Below are 19177 nucleotides of genomic sequence, written 5' to 3' on the forward strand. Positions count from 1 at the left end.
GGTCAAGCTTGATGCCTGAAGGTCTATTGTAGGTAATGAACGTACCATCTTGATGAGAATGAAGAAAGCCACTCAAATCATCTTTTGTTGTTCTGTGATTCAGACAAAGAACCTCCATGTACCACCTGTTGTTTCTCATTATAACTCAAATTCCAGTGGTCTTTCTCTTCTCTTCACTATAATGATGGCTGTTGGCTTGAGATACATATTACTAAGCTTTTAAGAAGTTTGACTTTTTAAAGATTTATTTATTTATTTGAGAGAGAGGAAGAGAGAGGAAGTGCGTGTGAGTGAGGGGAGGGGCAGAGGGAGAGGGAGAGAGAGAGAATCTCAAGCGGACTTTGCACCCAGCGCGGAGCGCAGAGCTCCATCTCATGACCCTGAGATCATGACCCTGAGCTGCTTAACCGACTGAGCCACCCAGGCGCCCCAGTTTTTTTTTTTTTTTTAATCTCAAATGGAATGTTGCATTTTGCTAATTACCTTTCAGTATCTGAGAGAATTATATCACATTTTTTATTTGATTTATTGGTATGCTGCTATTATGTTAATAATCTTGAAAATATTAGCTTATTCTTGTATTTCTTAGACAAACCTGCCAGGTCATATGGGGTCATTCTTTTCCCCCTTGTTCCGTATTTGTTAGGTATCAGGGTTTGGGGCTTCTTCCCATTACATTTTGTGCTCTGGAATAAATTATTTAGCATAAGAATTAGGTGTTCTTTAGAAGTCTGAGAGGACTCACTGGTAAAAGCGTGTGGCCCTGGAACCTCTGAGTTAACTTTTCCAGTTTCCAACATGGTGTTTAGCATACTCACCAGCCATAGAAAAGTTTTAGTTGGCCAATGAATGGAAGGCAGTGTGAAGTCTAGGTCCGAACCTGTGTCTTCCCGTGAAGCAGGTACTTCCAGAAATTTCATTTTGTGTTCCCAGCAGTGTTCAGGGTGACCCTGTGGCATGTGAAGATCAAGATTGGGAAGGATTCAGTTGTGCCGAAAAACATGACTCCCGAATTCAGACTGGAAACAGAGCAGCAGATGAGATGTTGCGGAAAACCAAAGCAGAGTGAAAGGACAAGCTAAAATTTCCTTCCAGAGCTCAGAGGGAAACCCACAGGGGACCATGAGGATGACTTGTTTCTAGGAGGTATAGTGCCTGTCGCAGGAACTCTGCAAAAGGAGGGGCGGGAGATGTGAGGAAGTGTAGTGAGGACAACAGCAGGCTGTGGAGCCACAGACATGGCAGAAGCTCAGTCTTCGAGGGAGCAAGCAAACGTGTGTGCACGTGTGTGTGGCCCTGCGCTGTGTGTGGGGCGTGGCCACCACCCTGCAGGCAGAGGCCTTCTGTGGCTCAGCGTCCAGGCTTGTGAGACTGACAGACCTAGGTTTGAGTCTTGCCTCTCATGCTGACCGTATATGAGGATTTGAGCAAATTGCTTAACATTTCCAACTAGGTTTCCCTTTCTTCATCTGCAAAATGGGGCAGTAAGAGTACTTACCTCCTGGGCTGCTTGTGAGGATTCACTGAGCAATGGCTAAGCAGATGGACAATAATTGACGTACGTGGCACTTAGTAAGCGCTCAATAGTTGTTGTCCTTATTCTCCTTAGTATTGACCAAGTGTAAACTCTGGTTTTCTCTGGGTTTTAGGCCAATGGATAGTTTACATTTTCTTCTATGGACTTTCTGCGTTGTCCAGGTTTTTTGTCGCGAACATTTACTGGGTCCCTAATCAAAAAAGCCAAAGTGTATTGTTTTTTAAAAGCCAACATCTGAATGCTATTACTTGGAAAAAGCATTTCCCAAGAATATGGAGAAAGGGAATCGAGCACAGTCCCTAGCGTAAGAGTGGAAAAGGAACGGGTGGCCCCGTGGGCCTTGTAAAGATGAATTACTTGTACTCATTCAATGACCTCTGCCCTCCAGGCACATACTCTGATGCCAAAGAAGGTGCCCATTTGTGCCCAGTGATTCTTTCCTCCTCTTGTGGTTTGTCCAACCAGGGTTCTGAGGTCTTCTGGAGGCCCTCATGTTCATTTCTCCTGGGGCCCTGCCTCCCCCCGCCTCCCCATCTCCATACACACATAGTCCCTTGCAGGTGTTTATTTCAAATTACTAAAGTGAATTGCCCTCCGGTGATAACACTGTACCCCGTGTATGAGATTATAGTACAGACTAGACTCTAGTCTAGCAGAAGAGCACTCGATGGGTTTACATCCACTCTGCCACTCTCTTGCTCATGTTATCAGGGCAATAAAACCTAGTAACGTACGTGAGGCTCTGGGAGCTACCTCTACCCAATCCCTCCATTGCCTTCCCACCCCACTTGATCAAATAAAATCCATTCCTTAACTTGCCCTCCAGGCTGGGCTATGACCTGGCCTCCCACCCCGCCACCTGCTTCCTTTGTTACCACCTCTCCTCCCACTGCTCCACTCCAGCCACGTTGGCACCTTGCTGTTCTCAGCCCAGCCTCTGCTTTGGTCTGATCCTTCATACTGCCCGCTTCTCCTTGAGGCTGGGAGCCCACTGGAGTAGTCCCCCATGAGGCCTGCAGCTCTGTCCTGGCTTTGGGGAGGACAGGCTTACGCTACCAGTATCACCGACTGTGGGTGTGGCCTGGGCAATTTAATTCATCTACTTGTTATGTGGCTTTTCATTTAGAAACTGGAGGTGATAGCAGTCACACCTGCTTTTGAGGGTGCTGTGAGGATGACATGAGATGGCACGTGCCAAGTGTTAGCACAGTTCCTGGCACAAAGTTGATAGTCAGTAAATCTTGCTTTTGCTTCTCTAGCTGGGCCCTGGCCCTCATCCCAGGCATAGTTGGGAGTCCTACTGCTCAGGGACTGCTCTTCTGGGTGTTATCCCCATCAGACCCCAGGATATCTCCTGGCCTGGATCATCTGCCGCTGCTCCCACCTGCTCTATGCTGCCCTTTTCCCTGAGCATTATTTTATTTATTTAAGAAACACACTGAAAGTACTTACAATGTAGCAGACAGTGTGCTAAGCAGTGAACAAATATCATCTCATTTACTCTTATAATTACTTATAATTATCGAGAGAGGCGATATCATTGCCAGTTTTCAGATGAGCAGGGCCAGGCCCTGGGAGTGGAAGTGACTTGCCCAGGATCCCAGAGCCAGTTGGTTGCAGGTCAGCCCCAGTCCCTCTGACTCCTTAACTGCTGGCTCCATGCTCTCTCTCTTTTCGACCCTGTGCCCTCCCACTTCACTCCGGAGACCAGAGCCAGCCCCACTGCTGGGTTTCAGGTGGGAGGCCCCCATGGAGGATCTGTCAGTCCTACCTTCAGCCCCAGAACCCCCCACTTCCACACCAGGAGCATGTGGATGTCACACACCTTGGCTACTATGGCTTCCTTGAGGGTGATAAGGCCTGACAGTCCCTGAAGGACATGGCAGTCACTCTATTATTTGCCTGTTCTTAACCGTGTCACCAGAGTCTAGGCCCTAAAATGCCTTACTCCTTGGTCAGACCCCACCCCCTACCCCGAAACTGGCACTGTACCCCCTGACTGCCTCGGTGGGTCATCCCCCACTGGGATGTTTTTAGAGCTCCTTTGACTAAGTGTGATTGTCCCACCAATTCTTCTGAAGATTGTTCCGGATATTAGAATGGGAGGAATGGAGAGAAACATGGAGGGTGGAGGAGGGAGCAAAATAGTAATGTGGGGCCCTTGGCCGGCGGCAGCCTGGTGGTACTCTGTGAAGTCAGATTTAGTGACCTTTCCTTGAAGTGATGCATGTTCCATGAGGACACGTTTTAGGAACGTGATTTGGAAAAGATTGCAGTCAGAATCAAGCACATGTGTGGAAGGGCCATGTGTTGGCACCAACTTCCTGTGGCCTAGATCCTGTGGGGCCTTCAGGGAGGACTTGTCCTGCTCCCCAGGTCTCCTCTTTCAGGGCCTTACCTCACTGACCCCAGACACGGTCTGACTCCCAAACCCCTATGCACAAAGCTGGCAGCTGGTGGGGGCGTTCTTGGCAGCGTGGCCCTAAGAAGCTCGCAAGGGGAGCTGAAAGCAGTGTTGACCCTTGCTGTCACCTAGGAATGCTTGCATTAAGAAAAAGTTGTTTTTGTATCGGTTAGAAATTTTTTCCCAGTTTCTTTGTAATAAACGTTCTCCTTCAACTGTCAGGACGAGTGTCTAAAATGACTCTCACGCCATTACATTTTTTCATTGGAGGCAGCTGGTCAGGCTCCTTTGGGTTCTGGGCCCACTGACGTTGAGGATCCTGTGGGGGTACCGACGAGGGTGTGGCCAGGGGGTGGCTGAATATCCTGGTCTGGGGCTCAGGAGAGAAACCCAGGCAGTGGATGTGGGTTTCCGGGGAGGACGATGGACACGGAGTGCACAGATTTAAGTGGAAGTGGGGGAAAGTGCCGGAACAGAAGAAAGCAACCAGAAGAAAGGACCAGGAATGGTGGTCATGAGATGCGAGAAGACAACAAGAGACCACGGTGCTGAAGGGCAAGGACAGTGAGTGGGAAGCAGGGGGCGGCTGCCCGGCCAGGAGGCTGTCACCCGGAGAGGACAGAGCAGTGTCAGTGGAGTAGGGACAGGGAAGGAGGTGGAGAGCGAAGCAGTACTGACAGCCCTTTGAGGAAATTCGTCGGGAAGGAGAAGAAAAAGGAGGAGCCGGAGGAGCTGGAGGCCTGCAAAAGATGTCCTTCATCATAACTGTCCTTGTTGTTGTTATCATCCTATTACTATTCTTCATGGAGTGGAAGGGGGTGAAGGTGCAGGGAGGAGGGAGGGCTTGAGGGCAAGGCTTCTGGGCAGGGGAGGGGATGGGACCCAGTGCCCAGGAGGAGAGCAGACCCCCCAGAGGAAAGGGTCTCTCTCTTCCATTGAAGCTGAGGAAGGGAGAGGACACAGTTGAATTTGCACATTTGGTGGCAGAAAGTTTTCTTCTCACAGCTTCTGTTTTGTCCCTGAGGAAGCCAGGGAGCATCCACATGACAGAGGAGAGGCCCCGGAGGAAGCTGGCAAAGGACTGTAGGCTCGTACTCTTCTTTCACATCCAGTTGACCTCAGCAGAGAACTCGGAGCCAAGGACAGACTGGGGGAGATCAGGGCCCCGACGCCCTTGGGAGGAGGCATGTGGCAGCCCAGGGGCTGCTGAGTGGCTCACCAGGGATGCAGGGCCACCAGTGTCAGCCCAGCCCCTTGTCTCCTTCTAGAACCAGCCCTGTCTCCTCTGGTCAATTTTAACTTAATTACACTCAGATCGGTTCCATAGCATAGACCTTTTTTAGGCATTAGTGACTGGAAGAGTTTTATTCTATTACTTCACATTTTCCAAACCCACTGCACACAGATGGAATCTCTTGTAATCCTATAAGGCCAAACACAGAAGAGGAAGAGGGCCAAGGAGGTTGGGCCCAGGACTTGTTTTAGTGCAGATAGAATGGTCTTATTTCTTTTGACATCCTGATAAATCTTTCTGCCCTGAATTTGGGAGATTTCAACACTGAGGAACACTCATACTCCATTCATTCAACACATGCTGCTTGCCATCTGCTGTGAGCCAAACCTGGGCCCTGCATGTCACCCCCTCTGCCATGTTCTACCTCTTTCAGTTCTGCCACCAGTCTGTGGAATTGATTTCGGTGTCCCTGTTTCATCAGCGACGAAACCAGCTCCAGCAGAGGTTAACTTGCCTGGGGTCACCTGGGAATTACATGGCTGGGCTGGGATTCAGAGCAGGGTCTTCTGGCTCTCAAGGCCTTTGCTCCATCCATTTCATCAAAGAACCCCTCAAACATAATGTTTTACTCTGTTGAGGCTTTAATTTTTAATGTTATATGTCTCTCAATACAAAAGGTTCTTTAGGGAATTGTCAAAACCTAAGAAATGTACAAACAATTTATGAATCAGGGTCTTAGAAATGTTCTAATCAAATAAATGTAGGGCAGATGTATTGAGTTCTTGCTTTGGTTCCTGCGTGCATGACATCAGCAAAGTGAGAGAGAAATAGTAATAGATTTTGTTAATAATTTAAGATCCCAACGAGAGCGTGGTGTCGGGGAAAGAAGAGGGTGTTTGGAGCTCTTGCTGAGTCTGACAGCAATGGGACCCTTGGGAGGGGAAGGGAGATAAACTTTACTGAGTACTTGTTCTGTGCTATGTGCTCTGCATGTCTTAATATCATTTACTCATCATGTTGAGCTTCATAGATAAATACGGTGTCATACCCATTTTAAGATGTGAAAATTGAGGGGCGCCTGGGTGGCTCAGTCGCTGAGTGTCTGCCTTTGGCTCAGGTCATGATCCCAGGGTCCTGGGATCGAGCCCCGCATCGGGCTCTCTGCTCGGCGGGAAGCCTGCTTCTCCCTCTCCCACTCCCCCTGCTTGTGTTCCTGCTCTCGCTGTCTCTGTCTCTGTCAAATAAATAAATAAAATCTTTTAAAAATAAATAAATAAATAAAATCTTAAAAAAAAAAAAGATGTGAAAATTGAGATTCTGAGAAGATGGTGTCCCAGAAGATCATGCAGCTGGTGTGTGGAGGCCAGGATGGGGCTGAGTCTGTCTAATTATAAATAAGATTATAGACTCTTAATTAAATGTGTACATGTAATTAAAATGTGTGCACGCACACACACACATACACGTATATAAGTTTGCTGTTTATTAAAGAATTTGGGAAAAAACCAGAAGGAGCAACTATCAGCCAGAAACTGGGCAACAACCATGCCCCAGTCCTTGATTGCCAGGTTTATGAATTCTCTTTTCTATCTGATTATAACTATACCATACCTTTCCAGGACTGGTTTTGGGATCCACAGAGGAAAGAGGCTCTTGTTCTCGCAATTAAACTTGGAAAGGGCAGTGATACACATTTGCAAAAACAATTGAAGCATATGTTCTAAAGGGGAGAAGTCAGTGTAACTGAGGCAGGTCGAATACACATTTTCAGAATGGGAAGAACCATGGTGAACAGGTAAATCCTACGTCTCAAAGAGGTTCACACATACTTTTGAAAAGAAATAGGGTCAAGGTATTCCTTCAAGAGGACGAATCCTGAGCCCTTCCTCTTTGCTAAACGGAGGCGGTGAGAGTGCAGCGAGATAACAGGAGGCGTGCGGAGGCTCTTGCTGAATGGCAGCACTAGTTAGCAGCCTTGTCATGACTATTACTTGTGGTCTGCACTGAAGGGTCAGGGATGGTCGTGTTTCCCGTGTGGGTGACCAGGAGGAGAAGGTGCATTTGCAGAAGGGAGGCAGCCGGAGGAGGAGCCGTGTGCATAGCCCTGGCTTGGGGGCCGGGCGCTCTCAGGTCCAGGCCATCGGCTCTTGTATCCCGAGCTGTCCATTGCCTCCAGCCAGGCTTCACACAGTGCCCGCCTGTCTGTGGCTTATAGTTGGGTCCCGAGAAGCATTCGAAGGGTATAGCACTTTGGGCACAGCTGCTCAGCCAACAGGTTTTGTCTCTGGCCACTCCCACTGCCCTCCCTGACTTCCTAGTGGACCCCCGTTCCAGCTGGTGGGCAGCTGATTCTCACTAACGATCTTATTAAAGTTCCAGATGTGTGGCAAAAAAAAGTTAATAATAGCAAGGCCTGATATGAATTAAAAGGAGGGCTTGTAACTCAGAGGTAGAGAACTTTAATCTGCCTCTTCCATTCTTTGCCAGGGCTCCCAAGCCACAGGCTGAGCATGCTGGGCATTGGGTAATGGGTTTTCCCTGGTTCTCTTATGCACCCCAAGTCATCCTGGTAGAGTGCTCCAATTAGCTCCCTTGGGTAGGAACCAGCCTCACTGATAGGTAAAATTTAGGTAATTTGATGATTCAGATTGTAACATTAAACCTGCTAGAAAAGATGTTAAAGACAACCTCTCCTTCTGCTCCCCTGTTGGTTGTACAAGATAGAGATGGGGCCGACTTCGGGAAGCCATGTGAGGTAGCTCCAGAAGCTTCTCTGACTGCAGTGGGCTCGGGCCAGGATGTTCTCTGATTCCAGGAATGGAGGAATGGCCAATGAACTCTGAGATCCTTTAGCCATATTTTAACTTTAAGTTCACCTGGGTGGATAAATCCAGCTAGCTAACACATGCCTTCTCTCAGTTTGCTTTCAGAAGGGAATTCTGGTTCCAGGGGAGCTGGCAGACAGGCAGTTTGCTGTTAAGGATATTTTGGAACAGAAGTCCTGAGAAATGTGGCTGGGGTTATGGAGAAAAGTATCCCACTTCCCATCCTCACCTCAGGGATGAGGTGGCCCGGGGCCACACATCCATCTACAGATCCAGCCCTTCTCTCCAGAGGAGAACCCTCCCCCACCCTGGTGAAGAAAAGGATGGCCAGGGCTTCAGCCCTTTTCCCTGTCCGTGTCCGTATTCCAATTAGATGCCCCTGGTGTGTTTTGCATCCCGATTAGGAAGAATCACTGTTGAAACTGACTCTGTGCTTCCTAGGAACTTGCCAGCTGTGGATGGAGTAAGAAGGAGAAACATAGTCTCGCCCCCAACGTTGTGGCCTTTACCCGGAGGTTTAACCAGGTAAGCGGTGTGCCTGAGCAGGTAGCAATCTTGTCCCCTGTCGGCTGGGTACCCTGCCACGGTTCAATCCCAGGCACCTGGCCCAGGTCCAAACCTCTCTTCCTGAACCACCCCGCCCATCAGTCCTTTGGCCTGCACAGTCCTTTTTCACAGCAGGTGGAACTGAACACATCTTTCCTGAGTTTAAATCACTTCATTGGCTTCCAGTTTCACCCAAGCTAAGGCTGGAGCCCCTTAATTGCCCTGCAAGGTCCTGCACAGTGGGTCTGGTTTCTCTCCACCCCTCTCGCCCCATCTCTTGTCCCTTCCCCTATTCCATGGGCTTTAGCCATCCTGGTCAGCCTTCCTTCTCTTCCCTGATATCTCTGTCCCGTCAGGCCCCCAGATGTGCTGTACCCTCAGCTCAGAATTCTTCCTCCCCGTTCAGCTCCCAGTCTGATCAGCCTGAATGTCACTTCTGTGGGGAGCTTTCCGTGAATCCCCAGCCTGTGTGAGGTCTTCGCTGTCATACATTCCCTCACTGCACCCCATGCTTCTGTCTCCATGTGGCCCTTTGCTCATCTGTGCTCACTCTCTAGAACTCTTTTGCCTTCACCTTCCATGCCAGTCTGTGGGCTCTGTCTTGTTCACCACTGCACCTCCTGCCACCTTGCATAATGTCAGGTGTATAATGGACCCTCAGTAAATGTATGTGGAATTAATGAATGAATGAGATGCTCAGAAAACACTTGTTGAATTGAATTTCTTTGAGTGCCTGATGGCCAGGCCACTAGCCCCATACATACTACTGCACACGGACGTGTTCCAACCAGAACCTTTGCTCCAGGTTTGAAGATTTGCACCCCCACCTAAGGGAAGGATGATGGGGGCTTGGGCCAACTAAGGGCAGTGGACTTCTGGCCTCTTAGCCCATCTGCCAGAATGTGATCTTTGCTAGTAAGCTACCCTGTAAGACCCCCTTTGGGTGGGCCAAACCCCCAAATGGTGCTATTGACAGCTTATCTTTATTCTTGTTTTTCTGGTTTCAAATGAGGATAGTGGATTAGGGATTGTGTAGGGTGCGTGACTGGACCTCGGGGTGATGGGCCTGCGTTCCTTTTGGGCCATCCCTGAAGCTGGTCCTCCCTGCTCAGAAATGCCAGGCCCTATGCATCACCACTGCCCAGCCCTCCCCAGGCTTCCCCAGCCTCGGCTAGCACCCAAGGATGAGGAGAGCCTCGGAGAGGCACCAGCTTTTCGTCTGAGGATCAAGACTGGAGTTAGCATTATTGTTGTTATAATGGAACTAAGAAAGATCTAGATATATCCGGAGTAGGGGCTGTATATACTTGTTTGTTTTGAAAAGAGAAGTTCCGAAGCCTTTTTCTTTTTTCTTTCTTTTCAAAAATCTCCCTTTTCAACCAAGCTTAGGCTTTAAAAAATAAGACAGATGTACACACGCTATCAGAGGATTCATAGTTTCCTTCGCAAAACTATTTGACTGGGAGCCAGCTCAGTCCCACCTCTGACCATCCACAGAGCTCCTGGAGGAGGGCTGCTGGGCTCTCTGATGTAATCTGCCTTGCACGCGGAGGCCAGGTCAGCTTGGCAAAGGGTGGTGCAGCTTGTTCTGCGAATGATTGCATTGTGTCCAGATCAGACCAAATGGATGAAGTGAGCCAGAACTGAAGTCGCGTTTTCCCAAACAGAGAGCTTTGAGAAATGGTCTTACTGCCAGCCTGTCAGCTACTCAGAGTGAGCGGCTTCTGGACACAGCCCTCGTAGCTCTATTTTGAAAAACTGGCCACTAGCCAGCCCTGGTCAGCCACTGGGGCTGCTTTCTCTGAGATGAACTGATTGGCATCCCTTCCTGGCAGACTTTTTTATGTGAGAACAAGGTTCCCCATCAGACTCTGGATAAGGAAAGCAGGTCAGTTACCTTTCTGAACCTCAGTTTCCTTATCTGTAAACGGGAATAATAATATGACTCATCTTGCAGAGTTGGTGTGGAGATTCAGTGAAATGGTATATGAAGAACTCTTAGGGCAGTGTCTGGCATGTAGTAAACATCCAATGTTTTGGGGGAAAATAAGAGGGAACATGAAGATCAGCTGATTGGAAAGAGGTTGCTAGCAGATTTGAAGCTTCTTGTGGCCAAACCAGAAACCCAGTGGCCAGTGTCCTGGTCAGACTTGGTGGGCTTGCCTGCTCCTCTGTGGGATCTGAGTCCCTTGGGATTTGTTCATATTGCTCATAGAGGGATAGAAGGAGCCAGCCAAGTTCACTGAGTGTGTGTTATGGGCCAGGCTTATATCTCAGCACCAAGGAGTTCACCGTAGAACACAGAAGTGCTCAGCCTTTTTTGGATCATGTGTTCTTTTGAGAATTTAACTATATATACACATATATGAACCTCTCCCAATGGAAGAAGAATAATTTCTTTGACAAAATGGTACTGGAACAATTGGAACATTTCGTTATGTATGTAAAAAAATGGACCTAGACACAGACAATAGGTCTTTCTTAAAAATTAACTCAGAATGGATCATAAACCTAAATGTAGAAGACAAAACTGTAAAACTTTTAGGAGAAAACATGGAAGAAAATCTACATGATCTTTGGTGATGAGTTATTAGATGTAACACCAAAAGCACAATCTGTGAAAGAAAAAACTGATAAGTTGGACTTCATTAAAATTAGAAATTTCTACTCCGCAAAAGATGCTGGTAAGAAAATTAAAAGATGAAGCACAGCCTGGGGAAATATTTGCAAAACACATATCTGATATAAGAATTGTATCCAAAATAGACTCTTAAAACTCACCAGTAAGAAAACAGCTCAATTAAAAAATGGGCAAAATACCTGGATACCTCACCGAGGAAGCACAAATAGCAATAAAGCTGAAAAGATGCTCAACATCATTTGTCACTGGGGAAATGCAAAACACTATGCACCTGTTAGAATGGCTAAAATAAAACAAACAATGATGGTACCAGTTGCAACTATCTGGAGCAACATAAATTCTCATTCATTGCTGGTGGGAATGCAAAATGGTACAGTCCAGCAGTTGCACTCCTAGATATTTGTCCAGCTTCTTTGAAATCTTGTGTCTATACATAAACAACACATGTGCACATGCTCACGTTTATAGCAGCTTTATTCAGCATTGTCAGATACTGAAAGTAACTAAGATGTCCTTCAACAGGTAAATGGATAGACAAACTGGTAAATCCATACAATGGAAGAGTATTCATCAATAAAAAAAAAAAGAAAAAGCCCTCAAACCATATCAAGACATGGATGAATCTTAAATGCTTATTACTAAGTGAAAGAAACCAGTCTGAAAAAGTGACATATATATGATTACCTCCACCTTCCCCCATCCTTCTCCCACCCCTGGCTTTTTAAAAACATTCTGGGGAATGTAAAAACAGTTTTGAAAAAGGTGAAACTATAGAGATGATAAACAGATCCATCAGTGGTTGCCAGAGGTTTGAGAAGGGGAGAGTGTTAAGTAGGTGAAGCACAGAGAATTTCTTAGGGTGGTAAAACTATCCTGTATGATGCTGTATGATACACAGTGTCATTGGATACATGACACTATGCATTTGTGAAAACCCATAGAACTTGACAGCACCAAGAGCAAACTTTAGTATATGCAAATTTTAAAAATGTATTGCGGAAATAAAGGAATCCTAGAGTGGAACGCAGAACATAACCAAAAAATCCAAACGAATTATAAATGTGTGAAACAACGTCACTGAGGTAGGTGAGGGGAAAAGGTGCTGACCTGAGTAACTTTGGAAATGAATGGAACCCGTAAGACTAAAGACAAAAGGAACTGTATATATGCTCTGTACTCTAGTTGATCTAGTTGCTTCCCTGGGGGATTGGGTAACAATTCTGAAGCCATTATACATGAATACTGGAATTGAACAATTAAGGAAAAGGATGGCAGATGATAGGACCCAGGTTTTTCACTGTTGGAGTGGAAAGTTATGAGCAAGGGTAGAAGGCTAAGACATCGATATGAACTCATACTTATTTTGATACAGATACATACAGATGGTTACATATAGAAATATTTATAGATATGTATATGCACATGGGTTAGTTCACACACACACACACACACGCATACACGCATACATTACCTTGCTACCAGCCAAGACGACATAGAAACAGTGATCGCCCAGTAGTAATAAGCACACCTAGCACCCAGATCTTGGTTTCTAATACCTTTCTCTAATCAAAGGAACCAAGGCTCCTTGGAGAAATGGCTGGTTTAATACTGGGGCAGTAGCGTCTTGATGAGCCTGTAGTGGTACCAGAAAATAAGGAAGTGCTTCAACCAACCAACCAACCAAAACAATGCTAGGGGTAGGTCAAAGGAACACAAGAGCCAACTGAAAGAGCTTTCAGTGGCCGAAGAGCAATTTAAGCAACAAAATAAATAACATCGTGTTGGGTTATAACCCAAAGTGTAAAATAAATATCCATGAGTCCTTTCTGATATAAATAAATGATTGCAAAAATAAATGGGGAAGAATAGACAAACTTCCTATGTAATAATTCCAACAGCTCACTTCCTTCCATAGCGACTTCTTTCCAAAGTCTGAGGTGATACCATTATATATGTAACCAGTTTCCTATTGATGGGCATTTTTTCCCCTATTCTTTTTCCTTAAAAACAGTACTTTGGTGAATCCTTGTAGATGAGTTCCTCCAAATTTCTGTTTTCATAAGATAAAAATTCTAGGGAGAATGTAAGTTTAACATCTTGAAAGGTATATTTAAGTTGTTCTTCCAAATGGTCCTATGAATTTATACCCCCCGCAAGTAGTGTATAAGAGTACCCAATTTCTCTACATTCTTGGTACAGTATATGGCCCACAAAGGGTTAATGTATTTTCTTTACTACACAAAGAACTTTTACTTACCAATAGGAAGGGGACAGATGTCCCATTAGAAAGATGGGTAAGGGTCTGGGGAGGTAATTCACAAGGCAGATAGTACAAGTGGCCCATAAATATTTGTAACAAAAAACTGAAAAAAAAGTACAAAAAAGATGTTAATTGAATAGTTCAGAAAGAAATGCAAAATAGAAACAATGAGACATTATTTTGTCCATTAGGTTAGTTAAAAAAAGAATTGTAATAACTGATACTTGCCAGTGCGTGAAGACATGGATCAATTCAAACTTGTTGATGGATAAACAAATAGACCTTTTGGAGGCCAACTTTTTAATATATACTTTTGAAAAAGCGGTACACATGCTTTTATTCATTCCACCTTACTGGAATTTATCCTAAGACCTTAATTAAAAATGAATAAATATGTATGTATAAAGGCGCTCACCACAGCATTGTTTAGTACAACAAAATGATTAGAAATAAGCTATCCAGCGATAGGAGCTCACTCAATGATGGTACATCCCTAAGATGGAATATTTGGCAGCTGCTAAACATTATGTTGTAGAGGAATATTTAGTCACTTAAAAAATTCTTGTGATAATATGATGAATATATACCAATTTAGTTGAAAAAGACAGATACGTGTTCTGTGTATGGAAAGGAGAGTGGAAGGACAGAAACCACATGGCTGTCGGGGTGGTCTGTATGCGAGAATGAGGGTGCAAATGAGTTCTGCCTTTGGTGCCTCTCTCTGTGTCCCTTGTTTTCTGCATTAAGCTTCTCTTAAATTTTGTAGTTAGAAAAGAGAATAAAAAACGTTTGAAACTTTGCTGATTCTACCTGTGTAATGTCTTTCTTATCTGCCCCTTGTCTCCATCTCCTTCAGCATGGTCCTGGCTCAGGCCTCCTGCCTGTCACTTGGACCATTGCATCAGCTTCCTGGTGGGTGTCCCTGCCCCTACAGAAGGCTCTGTCACTTCTCTGCTCGGAAACCCCTGGACATCTCCCCATGTGGAATAGCACCTAAGGACCTTCTTGTCACCTTGGTGTTCCAGACCCCCCCATCTGGCATTCAGTGCCCTTCCCGGCTTTGATTCCCCCTCTACCCTGATTCCACAGGGCACCTGCAACTCCAGACCAGTCGGTTCGCTCAGCCCTCCCCAGTCGTAGTGTATATCTGCCATACCCCAGTCCTATCTTTACCTGCTGGAAGTCTACCCATTTTTCAAGGTTTACCTCTTCCAGTGGGCCTTCCTCTGTCATTACCTCCCCCATGTTCCAGTCTGCTTCGGTTGAACCTCTTCCACGTCCAGGATTGCCATGTGATTTCTAGAGGATCCTGCCACCTTCTTTGGTCACCTCCGTATCAGGCAAGGGCTGATAGGGTCTGGACTCACAGTGCCCAGAGCCTGCACACACAAGAGGCTGCATGAAAGTCTGTTGAATTGAACTGACACGGAGTTGCCTCTGCACACTGTGTGCTGCAGCAGATCATTATCAACTCTGCCATGTTCCATAATTATGCCTTAAATATGTGTGATTTTTTGGCATGCAGGAATCTATTAAATTATAAACTATCACACTTGAGATTATATGGCATAAAAATGTGCATGTATTAAAATATAAGGTTTATGGGTGTATCATTTGGTGTCCAGAAAATCTTTCTTCCATAACTGGCTAGTAAACGATTGAGTCTGAACTTAATTTTAGGCAATGCCTTGGAAAAAATGATTCTATGGAAACCCAGGCATGTCCTGGAGGCAACCGCAGATAATTACGCGGAAAAAACTTTTTCTATAATATTCCTGCTTAACATAAGAAGCAAATTTTTGATTCTCGGTTACTCTTGTTTTCTCGTTGAAAAGTGACTACTTCAGGAAAGGGAAAAATTTTGGTTGCAGCAGTAGAGGTGCTTTGTTAACTCTGGAATATCCCTATTTCTCTTTATATTTTAGATGCCTTTGCCTCCCTTTCAACTCCACACATCCCTGTACTCTCCTCAGCTGTCTCTCTCTCTCTCTCTCTCTCTCTCTTTCCCTCCCTCGGCTGTGCTGTCATTCTCCCCTTGGGCATCTGTGTGTCACACAGCACTGTTGTTCCAGTAGCAAGACATAAACAAGAAAGAAACCACTTCCCAGACTTTCTAGGCATGGAGCCCCTTCTGTGTTGTACTGAGGTGTCATGTGAGTCAGCTATACCCTGGTAGATAACTTGCTTGTTCCCAAAAGGATTCAGGGGCTCCGGAATGTTGATTTCTGTGAGAGGTCAAGCATGGATAATGTTTTGTTTTTAAGCATGAATAATGTTCTGAACCCAAAGTACCAACATGTCCTTTTGGCGTAAGTGGTCTCTAGAAAAACATGTCCCTTCACCTGCATTGCTTTATGGAACTTTGAAAGATATTTCATATTATATAATTTATTGGGTGAACCTCTCCTAGAAAATTAAATTTGTTACAATTGTACAAATATTGGTGAATCCTACTTGAGGTCTGGCTGGGGGTGTAGATCTCATGGTGGTACTGCCAGTGAACATATCCGTTTGTCTGGCCATTTGTCTATCCATCTATCCATGGTTTTCCCACAACTGGGGGCCTTCTGAGCAGGAATCTGTCTATTCATCTCAAAATTTCCTGCCACAGCTTCAGAGACATTCATATGTTGTGGAGGCCCAGTAACTCCCCTGGATAGGGGTACTTGTCTCTCTTGGCACCGCTGTTTGTGTTCCAGAGGAGGTGCCGAAGGAGGGGCCCGTTTGCAGGGCTGGGTGTTGTAAAGGAACCCTCAACCACCTGCAACCCCAGGCTGTGCTCTTCCAGCTTCCTGACCTCTGGGAAATCCCTGTCTATGGTGGGTGAGGGCAACATGGGTGGTCCAGTATTTAACCACTTCTCTGGTGTGTGTGTGTGTGTGTGTGTGTGTGTGTGTGTGTGTGTGTGTGTGTGTGTGTGTGTGTGTGTGTGTGTGTGTGTGTGTGTGTGTGTGTGTGTACCACTTCTCTGGTGTGTGTGTACCACTTCTCGGGTGTGTGTGTGTGTGTGTGTGTGTGTATTTGACTCTACAGGTCAGTTTTTGGGTTGTTCGAGAAATTCTAACAGCACAGACTTTAAAAATAAGGGCAGAAATCCTGAGCCATTTTGTGAAAATAGCCAAGGTAAGCTCTTTATTATTATTTTTTCCTCCCTCCCTCCCCCTTTTCTTCCCTCCCTCACTCCCTTCCTTCCTTTTTGCAGAATGTGTTTCCTCAGTACTTTGAGAGCTACTTTGCTCTGGGCATGCTGGGCTGGGTTCAAACAGAAGGCTCTGACCTGACTTCTGTAGGCTGTAAGACTGGCCTAGGTGCCCACTCAGGCTCCCCGTCCCTGTGCACGCATGGTGGTATGGCCATCTACCCATTATTATGGCAGCCAACCATTCTCTTTAGCTGGCTGTTCAGACTCTTTGTGAGGCCATGGGGGCTCCCTCTAGGGTCCATTCATCCTCTTGCTTCAGATTCAGCCAGTACTGGGGCTTGATGGGCTACGAGCTATCATCCCATCCTGCAGTTTTGTCCGCAGTCAGCAGAGCTCACCCCACCTCCATCCTGAGCTTCAGGCTTAGGCCCAGTGGCCCTGCTGGCCCCCACTCCTGCCTCCTGTCCCCCAATAGGTTCTGTCCTTGCCAGTTGTTGAGCACCAGGCTTGCGTCTGTATCCCCCTCCTCTTCCCTTATGTCAGGCAGCCCAGGTAGTGATGCCACGGGCTCTCCCGGACCGCTCTTATCACCCTGTCAGCTCCTCTCCTTACGCTGCTGCGACCACAGGGCTTGCCTGCATCTGGGCAGCGCACTGCTGTTCTGTCTGGGTCGCTGTGTGCTATGTGCACGTGTTGTGTTCCCAGCCAGATCCTAGGCCCACTAAGCTTTACTGATGCCCTTATGAGCTGGCATCATAGCAGCCACTCTACTGAAATGATCATGTTTGGAGTTCACATTGTTATTCTCCCACTTCTAGAGGAGGAAGGGGAGGTTTAGAGAAGTGAGTGTCCCTGCCCAGGACCTTACAGCGAGTGAGCTGGAGCATGTCTCTTGGCCTTCAGGAGAGCTGCTCCGCTGTCCCTCATGGGAAGGTTAAGGGCATCCATCCATAAGTATGTCAGGGGCAACAGACACTTGGACGTCATGTGCATTCTGAAGTGCTTGGGACCATGCTGGGGCTGGGCTTGACGATGCTTGTTACTGTCAGTGAGTTCGTGCTGGGCCACGAGAGAAAGCGGGATGGACTTCTAGCCCTCCTGTGCTTTCAGGAAACGAGTTTGCGGTGCTTGTCCAGAGAATCCAAAACGATCCCTCCCTAATCTCTGCCATCTTCCAACAGTGGCTCATCGTATTGGCACGGTGCACCAAGTGTGTTCTTGTGCGGGCCCCTCCTTCCTCTGGGCCTTGGTTTCCCGTCTACAAAATGAGAGGGGTGGATTAGGGGATCACCCAGAGGACCTTCAGCTCTAAAAGAAATTGTGTGACAGGCATAGCAATTCAGATACATAGGATGAAATTCAGTCCTCTCTGAGAATCTATTATTACACACAGGAAACAATTAGAGATTGTTACAAGATGTATGAAAGGAAGTATTAACTTGTGTGGTAAAGGAGAAATCTCTGAGTAGGAACAGAGCCGCGAGGACTAGGCATAAGGCCTTTTTATTTATTCATTCATTTCACTAGGCCCTACTGTGTGTTGTATGAGGCCCTAGGGATGTGACGGCAGATACAGCTTCACCCCTGCTGTCAGGGAACACGTGGTCCAGGGCGAGAGAGAAGCGGGTAAAAGCGACTAAAGTCCACTGTGCTAAGGAAATGCACACACTGCTGTGGGAACACAGACAAGGTCCCCAAGCTCCCTAGATTTGGGAACAGGGTCAGGAAAGACATACTAGAGGAAGGGGCATCTGAGCTTGGTATACCCAAGACAAGTGAGGGGGCAGGCAGGAGAGAAGTCTTCCCAGTAAGGGATGAACAGCCCACAAGGCACAGAGCACTCACCCTGGTGCTAGGCACTGGTCTGGCACTTTGCACGCACCATCCCATGTAGCATATGTGCCGTGGTTACCTTCCCTGTTGTAGGTATGAGCATGCAGGCTCAGGCACCTCGCTACAGGACACACGGGTATTGGGAGCTGGGATTGGAGCCATGGAGCCCGCTCGCTAGCCCAAACCTCACTGGCTCCCAAGAATGAGAAGTGGACCCCAGTCCCCGTTAGCAGGTTTCCCTCAGCACCAAACCTAGAACAGAGCGGTTACATCTTTCTGTACTTACTCTAGGCTGTGTCCCCTACTCTTGTCTTCCATGGTAGGGAACTTGTGTGAGACTGAATTGAATCCAAGTGGGGTCTGGTTCAAAGGAGCATATGGTCAACTGACCGAGAAGCCAGAGCTCTCTCTTCCTGGCGGAGGGGATCACACAGATTGGTGACATCTTCCCTCAGCCCCTCTCGTTCTGGGTGTAAGGTAGTCGCAGAAGACCCACGTGGATATTGTGGGCACAGCCAAGGCTTCAGTTTACAGAAGCCCGCTGGGACAGTTCTGATTCGTCTAAAAAAAGAACATAAAGGACATTATCCAACCTTATCCCGAGCCACGTTTCTATCCAGCAACCAGACTAGTCAGCTTATAAAATTTTGCAGGTGTTTTAGATGCAGACTCACCTTTTGACAATTTGAAAGAAAAAGAGCATATGGTTTCTATGAACTCCATAGAACTATATTTTCTACATGAGATATTTTTAA

At 46.6% G+C, this 19177-nt stretch overlaps 1 protein-coding gene across 1 annotated transcript in view; it reads left to right on the forward strand.

Annotated features, from left to right (window-relative positions):
- Positions 1 to 19177, forward strand: part of RALGPS1 (Ral GEF with PH domain and SH3 binding motif 1) — a 247969-nt gene that overhangs the window by 61770 nt on the left and 167022 nt on the right. Inside the window, exons 5-6 of the mRNA XM_088018754.1 lie at positions 8442 to 8525; positions 16481 to 16570. Coding sequence (XP_087874880.1) covers positions 8442 to 8525; positions 16481 to 16570 — 174 coding nt within the window. The remainder of the gene's footprint in view (positions 1 to 8441; positions 8526 to 16480; positions 16571 to 19177) is intronic.

This window comes from Eumetopias jubatus, unplaced genomic scaffold (genome assembly GCF_037043125.1).
Source record: "Eumetopias jubatus isolate StellerSeaLion01/CBP00866 unplaced genomic scaffold, mEumJub1_p1.0 scaffold_15, whole genome shotgun sequence".
NCBI lineage: Eukaryota > Metazoa > Chordata > Mammalia > Carnivora > Otariidae > Eumetopias > Eumetopias jubatus.